Source organism: Physcomitrium patens, chromosome 12 (assembly GCF_059467195.1).
Source record: "Physcomitrium patens ecotype Gransden chromosome 12, ASM5946719v1, whole genome shotgun sequence".
Classification (NCBI taxonomy): Eukaryota; Viridiplantae; Streptophyta; class Bryopsida; order Funariales; family Funariaceae; genus Physcomitrium; species Physcomitrium patens.
Window position 1 is genome coordinate 16608369 of NC_143421.1, and position 23540 is coordinate 16631908.

General features: G+C 36.7%; 1 protein-coding gene and 1 long non-coding RNA gene across 2 annotated transcripts; one reads left to right on the plus strand and one right to left on the minus strand.

Annotated features, from left to right (window-relative positions):
- Positions 1-12957: 12957 nt before the first annotated feature.
- Positions 12958-14498, minus strand: LOC112290075 (10 kDa chaperonin, mitochondrial). The gene is made up of 3 exons (XM_024536042.3): positions 14251-14498; positions 13557-13705; positions 12958-13226 (listed from the first exon to the last, which is right to left on the minus strand). The coding sequence occupies exons 1-3, from the start codon at positions 14371-14373 to the stop codon at positions 13178-13180; spliced, it is 321 nt and encodes a 106-aa protein (XP_024391810.1). The 5' UTR covers positions 14374-14498; the 3' UTR covers positions 12958-13177.
- Positions 14499-14862: 364 nt separating this feature from the next.
- LOC112289412 (uncharacterized) lies at positions 14863-16789 on the plus strand. The gene is made up of 3 exons (XR_016505902.1): positions 14863-15954; positions 16142-16343; positions 16548-16789. It is a non-coding gene; the product is annotated as an uncharacterized LOC112289412 (long non-coding RNA).
- Positions 16790-23540: the final 6751 nt, after the last annotated feature.

A 23540-nucleotide genomic window follows, 5' to 3' on the forward strand; every position in this document is an offset into this window, starting at 1 on the left:
AATGTAGGATTCTTTGAAAGAAAAATGTAACTTTGATTATCACTAAAAATAGTCAAAAGACCATTTTATGAAAACTCAATATCTTTAAAAAATCTTTGAAGCCGAATTTTCTCTTTTGTAGCATGCGTAGTTGTCATATACTCTGCTTCGGTTTTAGATAAGGGGACTATTGGTTGCTTCTTGGTATTCCAACTAATTATACTACCAACCAATAAGAATATATAACTAGTGGTTTAATGTTGTGTATCAATATTTCTTATATAGTTTGCATCACAATAATCAACCACTTGCAAACTTGAAGAGCTTCCACCATATTATAGTACATGATCTGATGTGCCTTGAAGATATCGCAAAATGTGTTTTATTGCTATTCAATGTTGTGGGCCAAAATTTGCCATGTATTGGCTAACAACTCCCACTAGATATGAAATATTAGCATAAGTGCCTATCATTGCATAGACTAAATTGTCCACTATATTTTGGTATGGAATTTCCTTCATTGCTTCAACCTCATGAGGAATTTGTAGACTTATGTCTCTTGATAATTTATTGTTAGAATCTAAAGGTGTAGCAAAAGGTTTACAATCTTTTATGCCAAACCTTTAAAGACATTTTTTACATACTTTTGATAATTGAAGTAGATTTTATAAATCTTTCAGTTCCTCATAATGTACACATTCAAAATATAGTGGATTTCTTCTAAATCCTTCATTTCAAACCTCTCAGCTGTTAGGGACATAGTCCTTAGACCTTTCTAGAGACAAGTTTCTAGAACCTTCTAGAAAGAAGTCTCTAGAAACTTCTAGAAGATTCCTTGAATATTCTCTTGGAATATTCTTCAAAGATTTCCTAAAGATTCTCTTAGAATGCTCTAGAAGATTCTTAGAATATTCTAGTAGATTCTAGGAAGTTACTTGAGAAGCTTCTTAGCTCTTGGGTAGTTTCTCGAGAAGCTTCATAGTTCTTGGGAAGCTTCTTGATGCGCTTCCTTAGAACCATAGGCCAGTAGTATATGTAGGAGTCGAGGCTGAAGAGTTCTTCAGTCTCGACAACGCATCTCTTGAAGCTCTAGCTCAATTCTCTTGGCATTGCTCTTGTACTCATCTGATAATCTAGTTCTTGTCATTTCTTCTTGAAATTCTTGTTTAGATTTCTTGTTTGTAATTTTGGTCCGTGACAGTTTGTCGAGACTACCTTTATCTTAATATCAGAGCTGAATCATTCTTGTTTGAGAGCGGATTACCCCTCTTTTTGAAGGTATTCTAGCGCTTTAGGGGTTACGGATTAGCTTTCTCTAAACTGATATTTTCTCAATCACAATATCAGAGCTTAGTTCTTTGAGGCAGAGAGTGGACTACCCCTTTCCTTGGAGATACTTGAGCGTTCTAAGGGTTGCGGATTACCCTCTCTTGGACTGATATTAATTCCTTCTTTTTGTTTAGCATAGCTAGTAGAAAAGACTGTTAACATCGATTTCAGAGCTTTGCCTTCTTGATAGAGTGCGGATTACCCCTCTTCTCGAAAGCATTGAGGCATTTTTAGAGGTTGCAGATTACCCTCCTCTAAAACTGAAATCGTTTAGTGTTTTTTTTTCTTTTCTCCGAGTAGGTTTTAGTGACAGGTAGTGCTACAATTTTCTCCAAGAGACTTAGCAATTTCTTCTTCTCTCAAAATTTTAATCCATCTATTCTCTAAATATGGAAGTAGACCAGGTCATAGACAGTGCATCTCCACAAGTAGACAATAGAGTGGCAACTCTTGTAGATCTTCAAGCTCTTATGAATAGTGTATGAAAGGAGATTGTATTTCTTCGCAATCCAAGTAAAGAACCTCAAATTGATCTAGTGACCGAAGAAGCTAGACGCGAAATTTATAGCCTACAACAAGAGATTATTCGACTGAGAGAAGCAAGACATGTGTCACATACGACCCCTATGGATATTTCAAGGATTAGTACGAAAGAACCAAAAGCGAGTATGCTAGACAAGTTTGACGAAACAAGAGCCAACTTCCGAGGTTTTGTGCAACAAGTATGGCTTTACCTACGCCTATACCCTTCTCGTTATCCGAATGGATTTACCTATGTTGCTTTCATAGGTACTCTTCTATCAGAAAATGCTCGCTCTTGGTTTGCTCCAGTATTGGAGAAGGATTCTCCAATATTGTACGACCTAGAGGCTTTCATAGAGAGACTTACTGCTGCGTTTGGAGATAGCGATCGAGAAAGAGTGGCTGAAAGAAAGATACAAAATCTGCGACAAGGATCACGTTCTGCTGCAATCTATGCTGCAGAATTTCAACAGCTTACATGTGATCTTGATTGGAATGATAAGGCGTTCATGACATGATTTCGATATGGACTGAGAGATGATGTCAAGAACTTATTGATCACCATGCCTAAGGCGGATACTTTAGAAGAACTTATATCTCAGGCAATTATTTGTGACAACCGCCTCTTTGAATTACGACAAGAAAGACGATCAGGCTGGAGAAATGATGGAGCATTTGCTACATTTTCAAAAGGTCCAGAGAATCACTCCACAGATCCTGAACCCATGCAAATTGATGCGGTACGTTTCAAACCCCTCACAGCTGAGGAAAGGAAGCGACGGTTTGAACAAAACTTGTGTTTATATTGCGGAGAAGCGGGCCATAAAGCTGTAGATTGTCGGAAGAAACAGAAGCCTCAAACAACAAGACTCAGGAGTACAAGCATGTAGGAAAACAAGGACGCCCAGCCACAATAGGGACCGTGCGGCTGGACATCTCAACATCCAAAAATAATCAAGGTCCCTTTCTCTCAACTCAACCTTCAGATTGTTTTATGGTACCTTTATATCTGGGTATTCAAGAACTACAAGTCGATGCTTTATTAGACTTGGGTGCATCCGCTTGCTTTATAGATGAAGAGTTTGCCAAGCTTCACAATATTTCTCTTGTAAAGAAACTTAAGCCTGTCCATGTAGAAGTCATAGACGGACGACCATTGTCTTCGGGCAATGTTATCCATGAAACTAAACCATTGAAGGTACGTCTTGAAAACCATGAGAGCAATATTGTGTTTAATGTTATCAAGACCCCTTCATGTCCTATCATTTTGGGACTATCTTGGCTTGATAGATATAATCCATTGATAGATTGGAAGTTGCGGAAAGTGACATTTCCAACAAACTCCTTGAAGGTGGAATCTGCCAAAAAAATATCTAGAAACAAATCCTTGTTTATAGGTGCAAGGGCTTTCATGAAGGAAGCCAAGCAAAATACACCTCTTGTCATCTTCGCAACTCCGACTCGAGAAGATGCAACTCCGACTTTGGTTATTCCAAAGCAGTATGAAGAATTCAAAGATGTCTTTGAAAAGAAGAATGCTGATATGCTGCCAGAGCATCGACCCTATGACTGTGCCATTGAATTACAAGAAGGAGCACAACCACCTTTTAAACCAATCTACAATTTGTCGCAGACGGAGTTGACTGAGTTGCGGAAGTACATTGACGAGAATCTAGCCAAGAACTTCATCTGTCATTCGAAGTCGCCAGTTGGGGCATCAATCTTATTTGTGAAGAAGAAGGATGGCTCACTACGGATGTGCGTGGACTATCGAGGTCTCAACAAGGTGACAAAAAAGAATCGCTACCCACTGCCTTTGATCTTTGGTCTTCTAGAACAACTTGGGCGTGCAAGGATCTTTACAAAGATTGACCTAAGGGGAGCTTACAACCTTGTGCGAATCAAGGAAGGAGATGAATGGAAGACAGCTTTTCGAACAAGGTATGGCCATTTTGAATACAATGTCATGCCATTTGGTCTTACTAATGCTCCAGCGGTCTTTCAACACATGATGAATGACATCTTTCGAGAGCATCTAGACGATTTTATTGTCATCTATCTAGATGATATTTTGATATTTTCTAAGAACGAGGAAGAACATGAGAAGCACGTTCGTCTGGTACTCAAAAAACTACGGGAGCGAGGACTCTATGCCAAATTGGAGAAGTGCTTATTTCACCAAACTGAGATGGAGTTTTTGGGATTCATCGCGACTACGGAAGGCTTGAAGATGGATCCAAAGAAGGTGGAAGCAATCATGTCTTGGGAAGTTCCGAAGACGGTTAAGGACGTACAATGTTTTCTTGGATTTGCTAACTACTATCGGATCTTCATCAAGAATTATTCTCAAGTTGCTGCCCCCCTCACTCGGTTAACGTGCAAGGACAAGCTCGAATGGGGACCTATCGCAGAAAAAGCATTTCAAGATTTGAAGATGGTATTTACTACAGCTCCAATCTTGGTACATCCGAACTTTACAAAGGCTTTTTATTTGGAGACAGATGCTTCGGATTTTGCTTTGGGAGCTGTACTTTCACAGATGGGCATAGATGAGAAGCTCCATCCAGTTGCGTTCTATTCTCGAAAATTCACTGCCGCTGAGATCAACTATGAGATCCACGATAAGGAACTCCTTGCTATAGTAGATTCTTTCCAAGAATGGCGCCACTTTCTCGAAGGAACTGCACATCCACTGACCGTATATACGGATCACAAGAATTTGGAGTATTTTATGTCGGCTCGGGTTTTGAATCGACGTCAAGCTCGGTGGAGTATGTCGCTATCAAGGTTCGACTTTGTTATTACTTATCGGCCTGGGAAGCAACAAGGGTTGTCCGATGCATTATCAAGGAGATCATATCTCGTGCCAAAGGCTGGAGATGCAGCATTTGATCAACAGTGCACGACATTGTTGAAGCCAGAGAAATTTCGGCTCAACGCAGCTATTGTACCAATTGATGCTGACTTCCTCGACCAGGTACGGGCCGCAACCATTGAAGATTCTCTAGCCCTTGATATCAAGGAACATGCTAGTGATGATAAATTCAAGATGGAAGGAGATCTAGTATATTTCGAAGAGCGGTTGTATATCCCAAAAGGGCCAGCACGACTCCGAGTTCTTCAATCTCGTCATGACTTTCCAGCTGCGGGACATTTTGGATTCAATAAGACCTTGGAACTTATTTCCCACGATTTCTGGTGGCTTCAAATGTGGAAGGATGTGAAAGATTTTGTTGTATCTTGTGACATTTGTTCAAGATCCAAAAATCCTCGACATCGGCCTTATGGACTTCTACAGCCATTGCCTATTCCGCGCAGACCATGGTCTTCGGTTTCCATGGACTTTATTACGGATCTACCACCATCGAATTCATTTGACAGCATTTTTGTTGTCGTAGACCGGCTTACAAAGATGGCGCATTTTGTCCCTTACAAGAAGACATCGTCAAGCGAAGACACAGCAAGACTCTTTCTTGATAATAAATATCGATATCATGGTCTACCAGATGATATTGTATCGGATCGAGGAACCCAGTTTGTGTCAAAGTTTTGGAAATCTCTTTTTGAGATATTGAAGGTGGATATCAAGCTTTCTTTGGCATTTCATCCTCAAACGGACGGCCAAACAGAATGGGTGAATCAAGTTTTAGAGCAATATTTACGTTGCACCATCAACTATCAACAAGATGATTGGGCCGCATATCTACCGCTAGCCGAGTTCGCATATAACAACATCCTTCTTGCGTCAACTCAACAAACGCCATTCTTTTCCAATTATGGATACCATTCGAAGCTTGACTTATGGAGTTCGTCAACGATTAACAATCCGGCAGCTGAAGGATTGGTGAAGGAGCTTTCGCAGCTTCAAACTACATTGAAGCTTCAATTGCAAACTGCCCAAGAATCTTACAAGGCGTCCGCGGACAAATTTCGGAATCAGGCACCTAAATTCACGATTGGAGACAAAGTTTGGCTGCTTCGACAAAATATTAAGACCAAGCAGCCATGTGACAAATTGGACTATCGGAGATTGGGACCATTTGTTATCCAGAAGCAGATCAATCCTGTAGCGTATCGTCTGGAGTTACCAGCTACTATGAAGGTACATCCTGTCTTTCATGTTTCTTTGTTGGAGCCTTATCGAGAATCGTCTTTTCCTGGAAGAGTACAATGTCCACCACCTAGCATAGAAATAGAGAACCACAAAGAATACGAGGTAGAAAAGGTCCTGGATTCACGACAAAGACGGGATAAATTAGAATACTTTGTGCATTGGAGCGGTTACGATATTAATGAACGAACATGGGAGCCGGCCGAAAATCTCGCGAATGCGCCGCAAAAGGTACAGGAGTTTCATCGACGATATCCTGAGAAACCCAAGCCGGTTCGACGATAGCTTCTTACTGAAGCTTGCTCATCCAGAAAACAGAAAAGAGGAGAGAGAACCACCAAAATCCATAGTTGATGTAGTCATTCTCTCCAAGATAGCGTAGAACTTTGTTAGTAGCCCAAGTTTGTTCTTATTGTTTTAGCCTTTGAATATGGATAGCCAAGATACTACACTTGTCATGTCATCTCAAGCAACTAGCTCACGAAGACGACCGCGAGATGAAGAACCGCCTACACCACGATGACGTTGAAGGATTTCGAGCAATAGATCGCTGGTGATTGTATTTGAGGTCGAGCCTGCCTACAATGGTCAGCCAGAAGGAGTGTTTGCAAGACAATTTCACAATGAAGACACGGAGGTTCATGCTTGGTCAGAAGTTGAAGGCGTGGGCCACTACCGTTGGCTTCAAGAACCATTGAATCACTTGCCTCGTGAACAACAATTGGAGTTCATAGCAGAGGTTATGCGGCAGATCTTTATTTTCTTGCGTTGGTATTGACTGACGATAACATTGCTTCTCGGAGACCTCGAAGCTAAAGGAGGAGGTGATGTTAGGGACATAGTCCTTAGACCTTTCTAGAGACAAGTTTCTAGAACCTTCTAGAAAGAAGTCTCTAGAAACTTCCAAAAGATTCCTTGAATATTCTCTTGGAATATTCTTCAAAGATTCCCTAAAGATTCTCTTAGAATGCTCTAGAAGATTCTTAGAATATTCTAGTAGATTCTAGGAAGTTACTTGAGAAGCTTCCTAGTTCTTGGGTAGTTTCTCGAGAAGCTTCATAGTTCTTGGGAAGCTTCTTGATGCGCTTCCTTAGAACCATAGGCCAGTAGTATATATAGGAGTCGAGGCTGAAGAGTTCTTCAGTCTCGACAACGCATCTCTTGAAGCTCTAGCTCAATTCTCTTGGCGTTGCTCTTGTACTCATCTGATAATCTAGTTCTTGTCATTTCTTCTTGAAATTCTTATTTAGATTTCTTGTTTGTAATTTTGGTCCATGACATCAGCTAAGATTTATTTTTTTATTTTTAAAAGAGGATTCTTATTATTGGACACAAGCATCAAGTCATCCATATAGAGTGTAATTATGATAAAAAATCCATTAGTTGTCCACAACACATAAATATTAGGATCAACATGACTTCTTTTCAAACTTTGTGAGGCAAAATAATCATCTATCTTCTTGTACTATGCCCTAGGAGATTGTTTGAGTTCATAAAGAGTTTTAGAGATTTTACACACCAATCATTCTTCATCCTCTGATATATAGCCTTCTTGTTGGTCTATATATATTTCCTATTTAAGAATATTTTCTTGACATTATTTGATGAACTTCCAAATCTTGAACTGCAACTAATACAAGAAGTATACAAATTGAGATCATTTTTGTTAGTGGAGCAAAAGTCTCATTGTAATTAATACCTTCTTTTTGTACATAACCTTATGCAATGAGTCTTGCCTTATAGTACTCCATTGAACCATTTGCATTATATTTGATCTTCAAAATCTATTTATAATTAATTGATTTCTTTTTTGTTGATAATGGTGTCAAAATCCAAGTCTTGTTGTCAATGAAACTTTGGTACTATGAATCCATTGCTTCTTTTCACTTCCAAGTATCATTTTTTCTCATAGCTTCAGTAATAGTAGATGGTTTTTTAGTGCTTAAGTAAAAAGTATGTACTATATATGTTGAAGATATGAATGACTTGGAAGGAATCCAAGCCAATGTTGATGTTCATCAATTATTTATTGATGTTGTACCAAAAGTCAAGCTCTTGAAAACATCATTACATATAAAGGTGGAGGTGCAGGTGGAATTAGAGGCAGATTTAAAGCTACACATTGTTATCTAAGTGCTCAAGTTTATATTCAAATATCTTAAACAAAAGATGAAGATTCAATAGTTGATTGTTGGTGACCTTTATCAATATCCAAATCTTCTATTGTATCTTAAGTATCACTTTTTGAATCTAATGAAGATTCCATAGGCTCAATTTTAATCCTTGTTTTTTGAGGTTTATCAATAAAAACCTCCAAAGTTCCTTTTGTTTGCTTAGAGTCTTCACATTTAACAAACTTAACAATATGACTCTTAATTATAGAGCCATTTCAACATTATACAAATGATAATACTTAATATCTTCCACATAGCCCAAAATTATATATATTTCTTGCATTTGAAATAAATTTTTGAGTATTTTTCATATGGAATATGTATATATACATTACATCTAAAGGCACAAAATGTTATACTGAATGTTTTATATCTAATCAAACTTCTTTTGATGTTTTCTCTTCCACAATTGTAATAGGACCTCGATTAAAGACATATGTTGTAATATTAATGGCTTCTATCTATCATGTATTTAAAAATTATTTATGTTGTAACATGTACCTCATACTCTCAAATAATGTCTAATTCTTCTGTTCTGCAACTCTATTATGTTGATGCATATTAGGAATTAAAAATTATCTTTTAATTACCATGTTGCTCACAAAATTGTTTGAAGGCCTTAAATGGGTAGTCCCTACCATTATTACTATGTAATTTTTGAATCTTCAAGTTCGTTTTTTTTCCAACTAAAGCCTTAAAAATCCTAAAGTTATCCAAGACTTCAAACTTTTGCTTCATGAAATACATATAAGTTTTTCTTCAAAAATCATCAATAAAAGTAATAAAGTATTTTGCTCCTCTATGAGATATTATTCTCATAAGACCATTTATATTAAAATGTATCAATTTCAAGAATTTTGTTGCATGAATACCACCTTTTATTGAAAAAGTAACACAATGTAATTTTCCATAAATGCATCTTTTGCAAAACTCTAACTTTGTGTCCTTGCCTATGTTTAAATGAGTGACCATATCACTTCCTTGTAGTTTCTTTAAGCCCAAAATGCCAAGATGACAATATCATTAATGCTAAAGATCAGCCTTGTTCAAAGATTTTTTTGTCTCAATAACAAGAATTTTTTTTTTATCTTCATCTAAAGATCCCAATAGCTTATACAAGCTATCATATCTAACATCTTTGATGGTTGTATTATTTCATTTCATGAGACATATATCAACATTAAAATTGATTTTATAACCTTGATTTGGTATTTTACTAACAGAAAGAAAATTCTTAGTTAATCGTTAAATATGCAAGATATCATATACATCCTTGCAAATGTTGTTTGGAAAATTGGAAAGAGATCTTATCTTTCTTTTTGATGGCAAGTCTAGTATTATTATCTAAATAGACTTTAGGGCCTTGTGGTAGATTTTTGTAACTTAAAAATTAACTTCAATTTCTTGTCATCTGCTGAAAAGTATCAAAATTGATGTACCATTCTTTATTAGTATTATGCCAAATCAAGGTTATAAAGTCAAATCTATATGAAAATGAGTATGAGAATGTGACTTGGATTTCCTTTTCACTACCAATGTTGCTTCAAAGGTTGATTCCACATTCTTATTATGAAACTTTTGGTATAATAGTTGAGCTATGACCATTTGTAATGTTAGTTCTGTTGGAAATCTTGTTCCTAGTGTCACCACCAATGTCTAGTATGATTTCGGAAGACTCTTCAATAATGCCATTACAAAGTATGTATCAGACACTTTCTCACCAATAGAAGAAAGTTACTCAGCCATCTCCCATACCTTGCCTATATGCATGATAATATTATCACTTTTATTCATTTACGTAGTCCAAAATCTGTGAATCAAGTATAATAGGCCCAAAGTATTTTTTTACCTCATATGTTGCTTCCAGACCTTGCCATGCTATATGTGTACTTTCTGTCTTATTCATCATTAGAAATTTTGTACCTGTAAGATGTAGGCAAATTATAGATAGTACCCTGTGGTCTATATCTACTCATTTCTCTAACTCTTCTAGATCTATAGGTAATCCAATAGATTTCTTATATTTTCCACAAAAAACCTTCTATAAATCCTTATCAATGAGGACAAATCAAATTTTTTTCCTTCTACAAGTGCCAATTGTCTTTATGAAATTTCTCTATAATATGATATTTTGTTGCTATCTTGTAAGAAATATGCCGTAAATAGAAGAAATTGGAGAAATAGAAGGTGAGATTTCACACCTACTTATAGACTTTTTGAGTATTAATAAAAAAATCTTAAAGAATTTCCAAAAATTACCAAAATATTTTTAGAATGCGTGAAATTGTATCACTAGTATTATTAAAAAAATCAACTCAAGACTCCAAAAATTGTGATTTCTAGAACTTTCTACATAAAACCATGTCTAAAAACTTGAAAAATAAAATAAAATTTAGAGTTCCTTAGTCTTATTAGAGTTCCTTGGACTGTACTGGCCCTACTCCCACTACTAGATTCTATTATTGCTATTGCCAAGTCTCGCTTCTGCTATCAAGTTCCACCTTTATTGGTGGATTCCACTACTGATTTGATCAAATGAGTAATTGCAAGCTCTAGCACCTATTGCTTGTAGCACTAAAATTTGAAAATGTTCCTTCTCCTTCAAAATTAATGCCTTCTTGCTTCAATTATGAACTACCAAAAATATTAGTGGCTTGAATTCTAGGCTCACTAGCGGTTCAACTCCTCTCAAGCTAATGCAAAAAATAAAACCTCCTAAAAGTTGATTGAAAGATCAAGTCGTCCAAAACAACTTCAATTGATTCACTCAAATCCATCAAAAGATAAATCTAAAGTAGCAAGGCTCTGGTACAATGTAAGAAAATAAAGAAGAAGTATATTGCTAAGATAGAAGTTTTATGAAGAAAATACAAAAGAGTTCTCTACCTTACTATCAGAGATTGAAGAAAACAAATGCTTAAAATGAACTCCTACTTCTACTCTTTACATAGCACAAGTCCATGGTTTAACCACATGGACTTTCTAGTGTGAACACACAAAGAATTAGCCTAATCAACAATGTCCAATTAATATGTGGACACTTGTCTTGTTAGGCCATATGATGGCTTGGTAGGCTATGGCAGATAAATGATGTTACCACCAACAAATGGTGGCTATAACTTGTCAATTGGCAAAGCAATGTCAACTACCTATTCGACTTTATGTCTAATAGGAGTTATACACTCTATTAACAAACTTTCTAACAAAAAAATATTAAATTTAGTTTTAAAAAAATCTTTAATAACCTTAAAATCTTCAAAATTATTTGTAGTCTTGTAATATTTGCTCTTAGGCAATGACTTCATATTATCTATTATATAAGCTTATTTAACCTTTATTTATTCCAAAACAATTAAGATTTTGTTAAATAATATTTAGTTTTCAATCCTCATACTAATAGATAAGTGGAAGATGTAAATGTAGCATTTAAGCAATATTATTGATATATCATTAATTATTATTAAGACAATTAGACAGCTGTGTTATAACTAGCAATTTTTTATATATAATAGTACTATACAATGTTCCACTTAATGAATCTTTTTTCTTACCAAGTATATCTAGTTTAATTTTTTTTTAACTTTTTAAAAGTAAAAAAGCTAATAACAAAAGAAATTATAAGCAAATTATTAGGCTTCTATACAATAACATGGATATATTTCAAAGAAGTTCTTAATCAACAAAATGCCAATGCAAATATTCTTCAAGAAGAGTAATCTTCATTTAAAGTTGGTGATAAGATTGAACTATTTTATTGTAACATAAAGCACAATTAACCTTGTAAAAAGTTGGATCTTTGAATACTTAGATTATTTGTTGTTTAAATGTTTATTAATCTGTTACATATTGGTTTCAGTTAACCAAGCTATTGAAGATTAATCATGTTTTTCTTATTGAACCTTACATTATGCATCCGACACCTTCTCTGATTAAAATATATAACAATTAAGAATTTAAAGTTGAAGTTTTGGTTAAAAAGTGACATCAAATCAAAATGAGATATTTTGTTGCTTGGAACACACATATCATCGATGAACATACATATGAATAATTGAAAATCTCTCAAATGGCCGAAAATTGGCTTTTGTTTTTCATCAAAAACACATGTCTAGACCAAGAACTAAGTATTAATAGCAAGATACAAAACTGTTCAAGGTATTAATTTTTGAATCGCTCAAAAAACCCACATATTTTAGTGCCACTTCATTCTTCTCACATTAACTACTTCCTGCACAAACCTGAAAGTTGCAATAGCAGATATGACCATTGTCAGCCAAAGAACATTTCAAATATCAATAAGAGCTCAAGATTCTGTTCGCATACTGGAAAAGCATAGATGGTCCCACAGCAGCTACTCCCAAGCAAGAAACAGCAACTGGTTTTGATTTGGAACAATTGAGATGAGAATTTAACTCTGGATGGGATGGATATGAATTGGATGAAAGATTAGCAGTACAAATTGGTCACACCTCACACCTGACTACTGTGACAACATGTTGCACTATGAACGTCACCTGAAAGGTACCTTCTCATAGCATCACAACTTGATTGCCAAAAACATGTATAAGGCTCAGCTCAAAATTTTAGCGGAGATTCGCTGCAATTTCCAAGTTTTAGACAATGAATGGTGCCAACGTAGGTCTGAAAAATCATTGTAGTCTTTCTAGACCTATGTTCGTTCGAAAGCATATTACGAGAGGGTTATGAGAGAATCCCTATGCTGAAGCCAAAATCGGTACGAGGCATTTGGAAATTCAAATTCGACCACACAGAAGCAGGGCAATAACGTGAGGAAAAAACAGAAAAAAACATTGCTGGAAAAGTGAAGAACCAGAAGACATCTCAGGGTACTAGGTTTCGTTTACTTCGTGACACAAAGGGAAGTCATGTACCAGAAGACCATACGTCATTATGTGTGGTCTCTAAGAGAATAAACGACAGAACTTTTACTCAAATGAAGCGCACATACTGGATGCAGAGTCCCGTTTAGCACTAAGTCTACATTTTTAAAGGCGAACGCTCTGAGAAGAATGACCAAAATTTTGAATTTGATGCGGAGCCCTTAATCTTGCAAAACTCCTAGAAGGTCATCATTGCGATATAATAAAAACCTGCGCAGGCGGTTCAACATTGTGAAGAATAATATCAGTGCACCAAATTCACTGGTCAATATCAGCCAAACGCTGCGGCGTCCTCTCAATCAGTGCAAATCCTGCCAGAATTCATACGTTGGCTAATAGCCCAATTACAGCAGAGAGATGAATACTTCTTACTTGTTCAGTGGTAGAACCAGAAATGGAAATGATTTATGACATGTTCGGTGCAACATGAATTCGTGACATCATGACATGCAAGCACGAAGTGAATTCCAAAAAAAACAAAAAAAGGAAGATTATTGGCTCCGAAAACTGAATCGCAAGTCAAAGCACAGAATTGCTTACTCTTTGCCTTCCTGGCCTTGCAACTTGACCGGTGTACCACCATACTCTGGTAAAAGAACTGTGTCACCGCTCTTTACGTCACAAGGAATCAGTGTGCCATCTTTCGACTTGGCACCAGGGCCAGTTGCAACAACAACACCTGAGTTCACCTGTTATCAAAACAAAGAAATGAGCAAAAGGTGATCTCGGAATTTTACTTATTTTTCTCGCTCACCAGAAACATTAGTTGGGCAACCAAAATATCTAATCATAACATTCGAGAAAATCCGAAGCAGCGACACCTCAAGATCCACGATTACTATGGACACTTCCCATTCTCTTCAGCTCTAAACTCAGCACATCTACGCTTACAAATCCTAGAAGGGAGGTGACAGAGAGAAAATATCATTCCCTCTCAAACCCTTTACGATGACTAACGAATCTCTTCTGGAGACGATGACATAAAAGATGCCACAACAATGTCACGAAAGAAAGCCAAATTCCAAACGCGCTCTAGAAGTTCCATCGGCAAAGAAATGACTTAACACAGCACCGAGATTATAAAATACAACACCAATGAGGACCAAGCGGTTATACTCAAAAAGAAAAAAGGAAAGAAAAGACAACATCAACTCGCCACAAACAAAGCCGCATCTTAGTAACTGTGTCAAAATGAGATCACCAAGAGGTTTAGATACACAAGACGAGAAAGAACCTTAGTAGTAGTCTCGGGAAGGAGAATGCCTCCAGCAGACACGGTTGGCGGCACTACTTTCTCCACCAGCACTCTGTCCAGCAATGGCTTCAATCTCCTCGCAGCCGACACGAGTTGCGACATCGTGGTCAGATACTTAGTCGCAAGCGACCCTAATCACAACAGAAAGAGAGAGAGAGAGGTGAGGTAATGGAACAGCGGCAATGAAGAGAGGAAGCTCCACGAGGCAATAAGACACTAAGATGCTCCTTCAGAAGCTCCAAGAGGCTCTACAAATCGGGCAACAAAACACGGCCTCGGAGCTTCTCCCCCTTCTTCTTCTTCTTCTAGAATGCTCTGCGGGGGACAAAACCTCAGGGTTTTGCTTGGTTAACTGACACAGATCTATACTAGACGGGTACAAAGCGGGTATACATCGAATATGCCACGTGGACGGGTATGATTCGGGTGTATTACGTGGCTTAGGGTTTCTCTCCACGTCATTCCTTCTGTTTTATGATATCAGCCACTCGCTTTGTTTAAAAGTGATTTATTTTATTTTTTTTGCGAAGCTTTACGCCTCCAAATAACTCAATAATATTAAAAAGCATAATAAGCACTTGAAATATACAAGTTGTTCTTGAAACGCTTAAAAGTGATTCCTCAATTCATTCGGTTACTTTGGTTGTAAAATTGTGTCCACTTCTGGATTAGGTGTTGGGACTGTTGTGTGAACAAAAAACTGCTCAAGGATGTTATCTAATGCAATTGTTCATGCAGTCTATTACTACTAATATCAAATATATTCGTTTGAGTGAATTTTCATTGAAATTTTAATTTCAACCCAAAACGAAAATGCTGACGCGTTGTGTAAATGTGTTACAATATTATATTAATATAGCATGTGTAAATACTACATTGTATATTAACACTAATAAAAATCTAACATGCAATATGAAAACGCTCCTAATGAACACACTCCATATGCTTCTATACTTTAACCTTTAGTGACTGAAAAAACCCTAAAGATTTTTTTCCTCTGTATTCTTGTTCTTTTAATTAAGAAGAAGTGAAAAATGACATTGATACTCTATTAACACTACAATCAGGGTCTGGCCAAGAGGGGAGCACCGCCGTCGACCTCAATTGGCAGCAAGCCATGCTTCTTCGGAATTCCGCGTTTTGCATCATCGTTCAGTTCTCGATTCTGATCGTGATTATCGAGACGCTTCCAACAGTCTTTGTTGGGTGTGAATTTGAGACTCTCCGTGCTGAGCTTGCCGTCTGTGAAATGTGGTGAACGTTTGCGGTGGATGGTGATGTTTGCGGTGTTGATTGTTGCGTGGGTTCGGATTTGCATCGCATGCGCAGTCAGATCATGTCCGCAGAGCCATGGATGGAGACAGTTCGACCAAATAGTGCGCTGGGATGAGTGATTTTGCTCAATAATTTTTGGTAACATGGTGAATTCTGCCGTGGCGATCGTTTGCTCATGTTGCTGAGCAGGTTGTCTATGCGTCCTCTTTTGATAAGTCATGTGTCGTCTTCATCTTTTTTTCTGACATGAAATGCCGGAAGTTCGTGTATGACTTTGAAATGTAGTGGAAGGTCTGCTCGCAACCTTCGCACAATTTCGAGGACCATCTCCACAGTTCACGAAACACACGGGGCACGCGCCAATAATCGAGGATCCTCGCCCATTCTTGCTGGTCTTTTTACGAGCAAGTAGGATTGTTTTCCGTGTGTAGTTGATTTTACGTTAAGCCCATGACCTGATTTGATTTGTAAAAGGTAAATTATCCCCTATAATATTTCGTCAGTTCTCGTTACAGGGAGTCCTCCATCAGACTAAGCAGAGTTTGAAATCAGTGCTCATACTCGGATTGCTGATCATGTGAGAGATGCTCTGCAGGATGTCGTAATCGAAACTCAAAGGACCATATACGCTCCGTCCTGGTTCAAGATTCGCGGAATGGATCCTGTACCTGCAGGCTTTCAAAGCACTGTTCCCAAGGTCCCGAGATATTAGAGCAAGCAGAGTTGGATCATTCGTGGGGCCAACACCCATGGTTCCGAAATGCAGTTGCAGTTGAATCAGCCCGAGCTCTACACAAGTGAGTCATCTTCCATTTAAAAAGTATTAATTACAACGCTACCAAGTGCAGACATACACGTTTTGCGATTGTTGTGTGCAAGGGTAGAGTCATCAATAAATTCTGACCCTGTTGGTGTTTGACGATAAACCTGGTCTTTTGAGATGTTACAAATGCTCCCCCTCTTGTGTCTCTAAAGACTTCGTTTCTTTGGGTCGTGAGCAGAATTTTACAACACAAGAAAAGGATAGTTCTCTACATGTGGTTACGTCAATGTAGCTTAAGATCGGAGGGGAGAGATGGTGGAGGTTTGGACGAGTCTTTATATGATGCGTAATTGCAGCGGGGGTAATCTGTCCTGTCACGTCTGTCTCCTAAGATATCTGAATAAGTTATAAAACTCTGTACAGTAGAATTCTTTATGTAGAGACTTAATATATGAGTAACCTCTTGTTGGTTTTAAGCCATAGGTGTTGCTATGAAAATGGATGATGGGATCAAAATCAGTATTGTTGATCACTGCTGCTTCTAGATCAAGCTTGCTTATGGGTTGTTGAATGGCTCGTGCTATTCAGTCTCTGCTTGCGGTTGGACTTCAGAACTTATTTGCAGAGGACGACTCTATCGTGCCCACTGAACCAAATGCTACACTTTTACATGTGAGCAATCGTTCTTAGTGCTGACTGCATATGAACCTTACACCACATTTGAATGTTTTCCATATCACTGAGGATTGTTCACCGTGTAAAAGTCTGGAGTCGAGTATTTTTGACTGCTGAGACTGCCAAACCAGATTTAGAATCAGCATGTTTCTGTTTAGCTGAGCTCTGAGTTGTTACTTCGCTTGACTTTTTAGTTTTTGAAGATGTGCACTCATCTCAAGATCTAAAATGACTGCTGGCTCTGCCAAGGCATGCCCGGAAAGAAGCAGCTTGTCTAACTTTGACTCATGGGTTGGCGTGTTGTTTAGGATTCTATATCCTGAATCATCTTTGTATTTGATATGTTGGATCAATTACGTATAAACCAGGATTATTCGTCGACTTTTAAAAGCATCTCGGTAGCTCAGAATCGTTTTTCTAATATTTCCAACATTTTTACAATATTAATTTCTTTAGGCTCGTAAGCTTGTGCTTCTTCTGGACAGCGAGGATGAAGAAAAGGTGTTGCGTTTACAGTCACATGCACACATGGTTGAATCTTCTTGCAGTAGCATCTTCAGTATATCTTTAGTGTCAGATGAAAATATTTCAGCATACACCAAAACAGGCGTTTTTACTGATCCCGGAACATTTTCGCAGAGTTGGTGTCCTTTCTTACTGGAAGCGTTATCTTCCATGATTTTGAAGACGTATCTTAAGGAGTTCCTTAGTCTACCACATGAGGATAAAGTTTTCCTGTGAAGGCCAATTGATGGGCCAACTATTTCTCATTGGTGCACCCAATTTTTTTTATTTTTTTTCTATCATGCTGGTATATCCATGAAACATCCGTTCAACTTGCATGACTAGCCATTGGTTGAAACAGCCGATTTGAACTTGCGTTTGCTGCAGAAGATAAATTCGTTTACGAGCGAAGGCATCTCCTTGAACCCGACTGAGTTGTCCATACAGTTCCATGAATTCCGGACTAAAAACAGGTGTTCAAAAATGGTTTCCAGCTCCTAACTGATGTTAATGGACCATCGAATACTACCAACCCTGAAAGTTTCCTAAGTTGTCCGGTACTTACATTGCAACCATCCGTCAGCTTTGCGTTACAGACACGAGCATCTATTTCCGTAATGTGTGTCTCGGTATAGATAGCAAGATATTGATTGTAAGCACACAGTTCTCAGCTGCCTTTTCAGGTATTTAGATGGAGACCTGTACATACACATTTTCAACGCTCTGCTATGATTTGGAACCTATCAGTTACGCATTTCTAGGTGCTTCGTGTCTGAAGAATTGGGATACTGAGTGGAGGACTCACTTGGTAGGTTCCCAAGCTTCAGGTGTCCTTTGTGACTGGATTTCAGCATCAAGAGGCGAGAATATTCACAGGCACACCCCACAACAATAAATGTGAAAGAGGTAAGACTTCAGCATCACCACATAATCCCAATGAAGCACTGACTGAGTGGGCCTGAAGCCCACGCAACGTTGAAAGCTCTTCATTCATGGGTAGGGAAGAATGTCACAAGGTCCACATTCAGCCTTTTTAACGATGTACACACTACTTCCAGTGCACGGACATGCTTCCTACTGTGACTCTGCTTGAATTATGGATTGTCCCTTTGACAATGCTGGTTGCAGGAGCACTGCTTTGACTGCAACAGCAGCTGGACCCAGTTTATTGTACTGCCATGCCATGCTACCAAATACTCTTCATATTTGTTACAAAGCAATCTGGGAAATGAGGGAACTTGCATGAACTCTGGTGTATTGGTACTCTGATTGCAAACACTACAACAGCTGTTAATTCAGCTCAAAGTATTACAGAATGTGTGAGGTGTAGCTGGTGGTATTACAATTAAAAAACGAAGCATCAGGGTGGGTATTAAAGGAGACCTTACCACTGGAAATGACAAAAAATTTAGACCTTGGTAACATCCAACTTAGTTTGTTGTCATTTAGGTTCCTAATTGCACTCTCAAAGCTTGATCCATATTTTAAAAGGTTCACATACTTTTGGAATGTAATGGTATACATATTCTCTATTATAAAATCATTCAAATTGGTTTATGAGTATGTGTAACAAAGATAAATATTAGAATAAATAACTATTAAGTGCTCCTATTGTGTACTACTCTTATTTGCTTATCACTTGTTCTTTGAATGCTTTGCAATCAAGGTAAGGTCACAACTTTTAAATTTCTCAATTGGTTGAAATTGGCTAATTGAAAACTTGAATCTCTAAATTGGCTTTATACTTGGAAAAATATGCCCAAAAGTTTCAAGAGGGAAAAGTGAAGTAGAATGTATTTTTTTTTCCTACATGACATGAATAGTATTGTCTCTCAAAAAAATTGTTGGATCTATCTTAAAAAGGGGTTTCTCAAAATCTTTGAGAAGATGTGCAAAGAAATGTTCAAAATAACCATTGAATAAATAAATAAAATCAACTTCTCATAATTGTTTGAATCAAGATATGAGTTAATGTATGTAGATTTGTAATAGAAGAATGATTTTGTCCATTACATGCCCTCTTCTCACTTTATACAATATCTAAAGGTCTAGACTTCTTAATGAGAACTTTCCTTCACTATGTAGAGAACCTTAGTAAAACTATTAAACCATGGCTTAAGATTGTAGACTTCTAGATATAAAGACCTTGTGATTGTAAGACAATGAATCAAAAAACAAATAGAATAGAATATATATATATATATATATATTTATTTTTAATTTAACTAGACACTTTCCTATACCAAAATAATGAATCCTTAATTTCACAATATCATATATATATATATATATATATATGTATATATAAACTCATTCTAAGAATGCAACATGTCATAAAAGTTTAAGATAATATTTTATAATATGTAGTCTCTAAAAATATATAATATCTTAGTATTTTTGTCATATTTTTGTCACAAAAGATAATATATAATATCTTTGTATTATTGTCATATTTTTTAAATCTAAAATCCATAATTTTACTTAATTGGTGGTAGGACCCTCCTTGTAGATCCTTCACCCATATCCTCTGAAAAAGCTTTCAGTTCTGCCCGAACGGGCAAAAGGACAAGCACTGCCCATCAATTAACGAAGAAATGCAAATAAACAAAGAAGAGGATGAAACCTTGACCTAATGAACCAATCATCCGATAACTTTTGGTGACGTGTCAGTCTTGGCCACGTCAGCTTTGCGAACCGCAAATTGATTGATGTTCTTCTTTTAGATAAATGTCATCTTAGTGAAGCATATATACAACTCCATGTAACGTCACCACTATGGGATCTCTTCAATCCTCTGCAAACCTCTCCACAGAAGCAACATTAGAACTAAGCAAACACAAGGCGGAAACATTCATAACTCATACTCACTCTCATGTTCTACAGCTCACGCAACCCATCCGTCTACGAGTGAGAGAGAGTGAGCATTTCACCCTTGGGTTTCTTGAGAGCGCGGCACACCGAACCCTCACCGGGTCAGTGTCCGCCGTCGTCATGGCTTGTTCTTCCCAATGAGACTTCTCTCCTTCACCTCACCTCCCTTCCTCTTAGAGGAGATGCACTGCCAGGTCCAAGTCGTCGCCTCCCACACACAACCATCATTTGGGCTATACCTAGGAGAGTTAAGTAGACTCTCTTCTCCCCACATTCTCCCAAGACTAGTCTATCTAATCGACACTCAAACAACATACATGCAGGGTCTTGTGTATTCACGAAGGCACCCGAGACCCGAGAGTATTAAAGTCCACTCGACCCCTTTCACACCCCCATATGAAAGCTCCCTTGGGTCGAGGGGAGGTGACCATCCCATCCTGTCCTTATGTCACACCGCGAGCTGATCTTGGGCATTGAGCAACTCTTGGCTCATCTTGTTTTCACCAGTGCAAGGCTACTTGATTCAGTCCCTTACACTCCCGTGGATAGATGAACACCCACAAACACAAATAAGTCACTTTGAGATGTTTGTGAGTAAATCCCAAATCACATCCCAAATCAATGAAAGGTTGACGACAATTGTGACAATGTGTAAATATTTTTTTTGAAAACTTGAATTATTATTAACACTCTTTATATAGTCTTAGATTAGTAAAAAGACATTTACTTTGGCTTCTTATTATTATTTCATGTGGGAACAAACACATCTAACTTTAATAATAGCATGCATACTTTAAAATGCTATCATGTATATATATATATATATATATATGTATATATAGTTATAGTTATAGTTATTTATATTGAGTTTATTTTATTTTATTTCATTATGTGTATCATTTTAGTTTATCATTATTATACTATTTAAGCTGATATGTATTTACAGAAAATATGAGTTGCAACTACTTCAATTTCTTGATGCTACCATTATTGATAAAAATCCAATTTACAGAAAAATATGATCAAAGGAACAATTCTGTGATGCCAAAACCAATAATAAAATCCAATAATCAAAGATAACTAAGGCCAAATAAAACTACTGATATTAATATTTATAGTGAACCAGGGAATAACAACTACTTGCACAGGACAGTGTGTCTGGGGGTGCTAATCATTTTCCTTAAAACATTATAAATTTTAGGATGTTTACTTCTAAGGGTATTTTCACTTTCATTAAAACGTTTTGCTGATTATTTCTTTGTTTCTTTTTAGGTTTCTATTCTATTTTTTATAAATAAATTTTAAAATATTTTTGGGGCATTTTTTTTTCTTTAATACCACCTACACAGAATATTTTTTCTTGTTTCGTTTTTCTCAAGTATAATTGCTTGTGCAACATATTGTTGGAGTGTAGATGTATAGTATATTAGACGAGTATCAAATGATTAAATAATAAGGAAAAATGTGTAATGTTATTATCATAACCTGATTAGAGACCAGTCTAGTAATAATCATACATTTTGAGGTTTTATGTATTTATTATGGATTCCACTCAACTAATTTTCATTACCATGTTGATATTGGTTTCTTGGATTTTAAATAACTGTTGCATCTGATTGTGCCCTTTTAACTCGAAGTGGGAACTTAATAATTTTATCTCTTGTTTGTCTTTTTCTCAATTGTTAACTTCCATTTTAAAGTGTTGATGAGTATTTCTTTTATTAGAATTATTAAAAATAAATTGGAAATTTAATATTATCCCTCATATTTAATTAATTGGTGCATTATCGTGCATTATTATAGACTAATAATATTGTACACCATATTCTTGTTGTAGTCGCCAACAATAATTTCTTAAAATAAGTTACTAGACTTTTGAATCACCGTCATGGAATTAATATTAACACAATGCAATAACCTTAAATTTAAACTAAAAAAACTTTGCAAGTTTCATGTATACTGATTTAACTACTAAGAGATTATATTCATTAAAATACTGAAAACTCTGTCCAGTATATTTAATCAGCTCTATAAAAAAAAATTAATAAATTAAGAGAATGATTTTGATTGTATTTTTATCTTCCTACTCTTTTCCACGTAATATAAACAAAATTTTCGAAATTTGATAAAATTTTCACAAAAAATCCAAACACCATCTCAAACAGAATTTATACATCTTTGTATATGCATATACATATATACATAAATGTGTAAACGTGTGTGTGTGTGCATTTATGAATATATGTATATGCATATACATAGATGGTGAATGAACAACAATAACAATCATTTCCATAACATAAATTTTGAACAGTGTTTCGTGCTTTTCTTTTTTTCTTTTTTCTTTTTTAACGTGATTTATTAACATGGTAAGGTGCTGAATGTTCAAATTACAGCATCTAACAGTGTAGTATTTATAAATATGATAACTCTGTAACATGATTTAATCAGAATGAATTTCTTGAACTTGGTGTCCGAATCATATAAACATGACTATCTCATGGTTTGGGACCAAATTTTCACAATGTGTTATCAAGAAACAAAAACAACAAATTATTAGATGTATCGCAGACGTGGAACCAACACTATGGTGCATGCAATAACATAGATGCATTAAATGCGCCATCAAATTAGTGATCGATACATTTCAAGACATTATACTAATTGTTGTTGCTGAATGTGTTGCAAATACATAGCGAATCGATTATTGTCAACAAACCGTAACATCAGAAAACTGTGCCACTAACCTGTTCGAGAAAACGACGAAACTCACATCATAAGATGTTTCAGATCAAACAATTTAAAACGATACAATAATGGACATCCAAAGTTAACGAAGTAATGAAGGTTCAGTAAGGAAATTTGACCAATATGAGATGATCTAACATGAAGCAGCTTGTCCAAGCAGGACGCGGCACCTCTGAAGTGCAGCCTGTGAATCACAACGTACCGCTTCCTGCCCGCACCCTGCCCGACTCAAATCCCAGAGTTCCGACGACTCACAATTGCTTTATGCAAAATCGCTTCACTTATTCTGCGACAAACTGTAACAACATGGAGATCACCGCAGAAACAGAGGAGAGGTCATTCTCCTCTGTTCCTCGATGTGGTCATCGTCACCACCGTCTGATGCCTTGCTGAGGCGCACAATGCTCCTCTTAACAGCACTAAACACGATGCC

Excerpts from the sequence above, each read along its gene's own strand:
- LOC112290075 (XM_024536042.3), bottom strand. The coding sequence starts at position 14,373 with ATGTCGCAACTCGTGTCGGCTGCGAGGAGATTGAAGCCATTGCTGGAC. Across the intron at positions 13,706-14,250 it reads TTCCCGAGACTACTACTAAG|GTGAACTCAGGTGTTGTTGT; the intron begins GTTCTTTCTCGT and ends TTTTGATAACAG. Across the intron at positions 13,227-13,556 it reads CAAGGCCAGGAAGGCAAAGA|GTTTTTATTATATCGCAATG; the intron begins GTAAGCAATTCT and ends CCGCCTGCGCAG.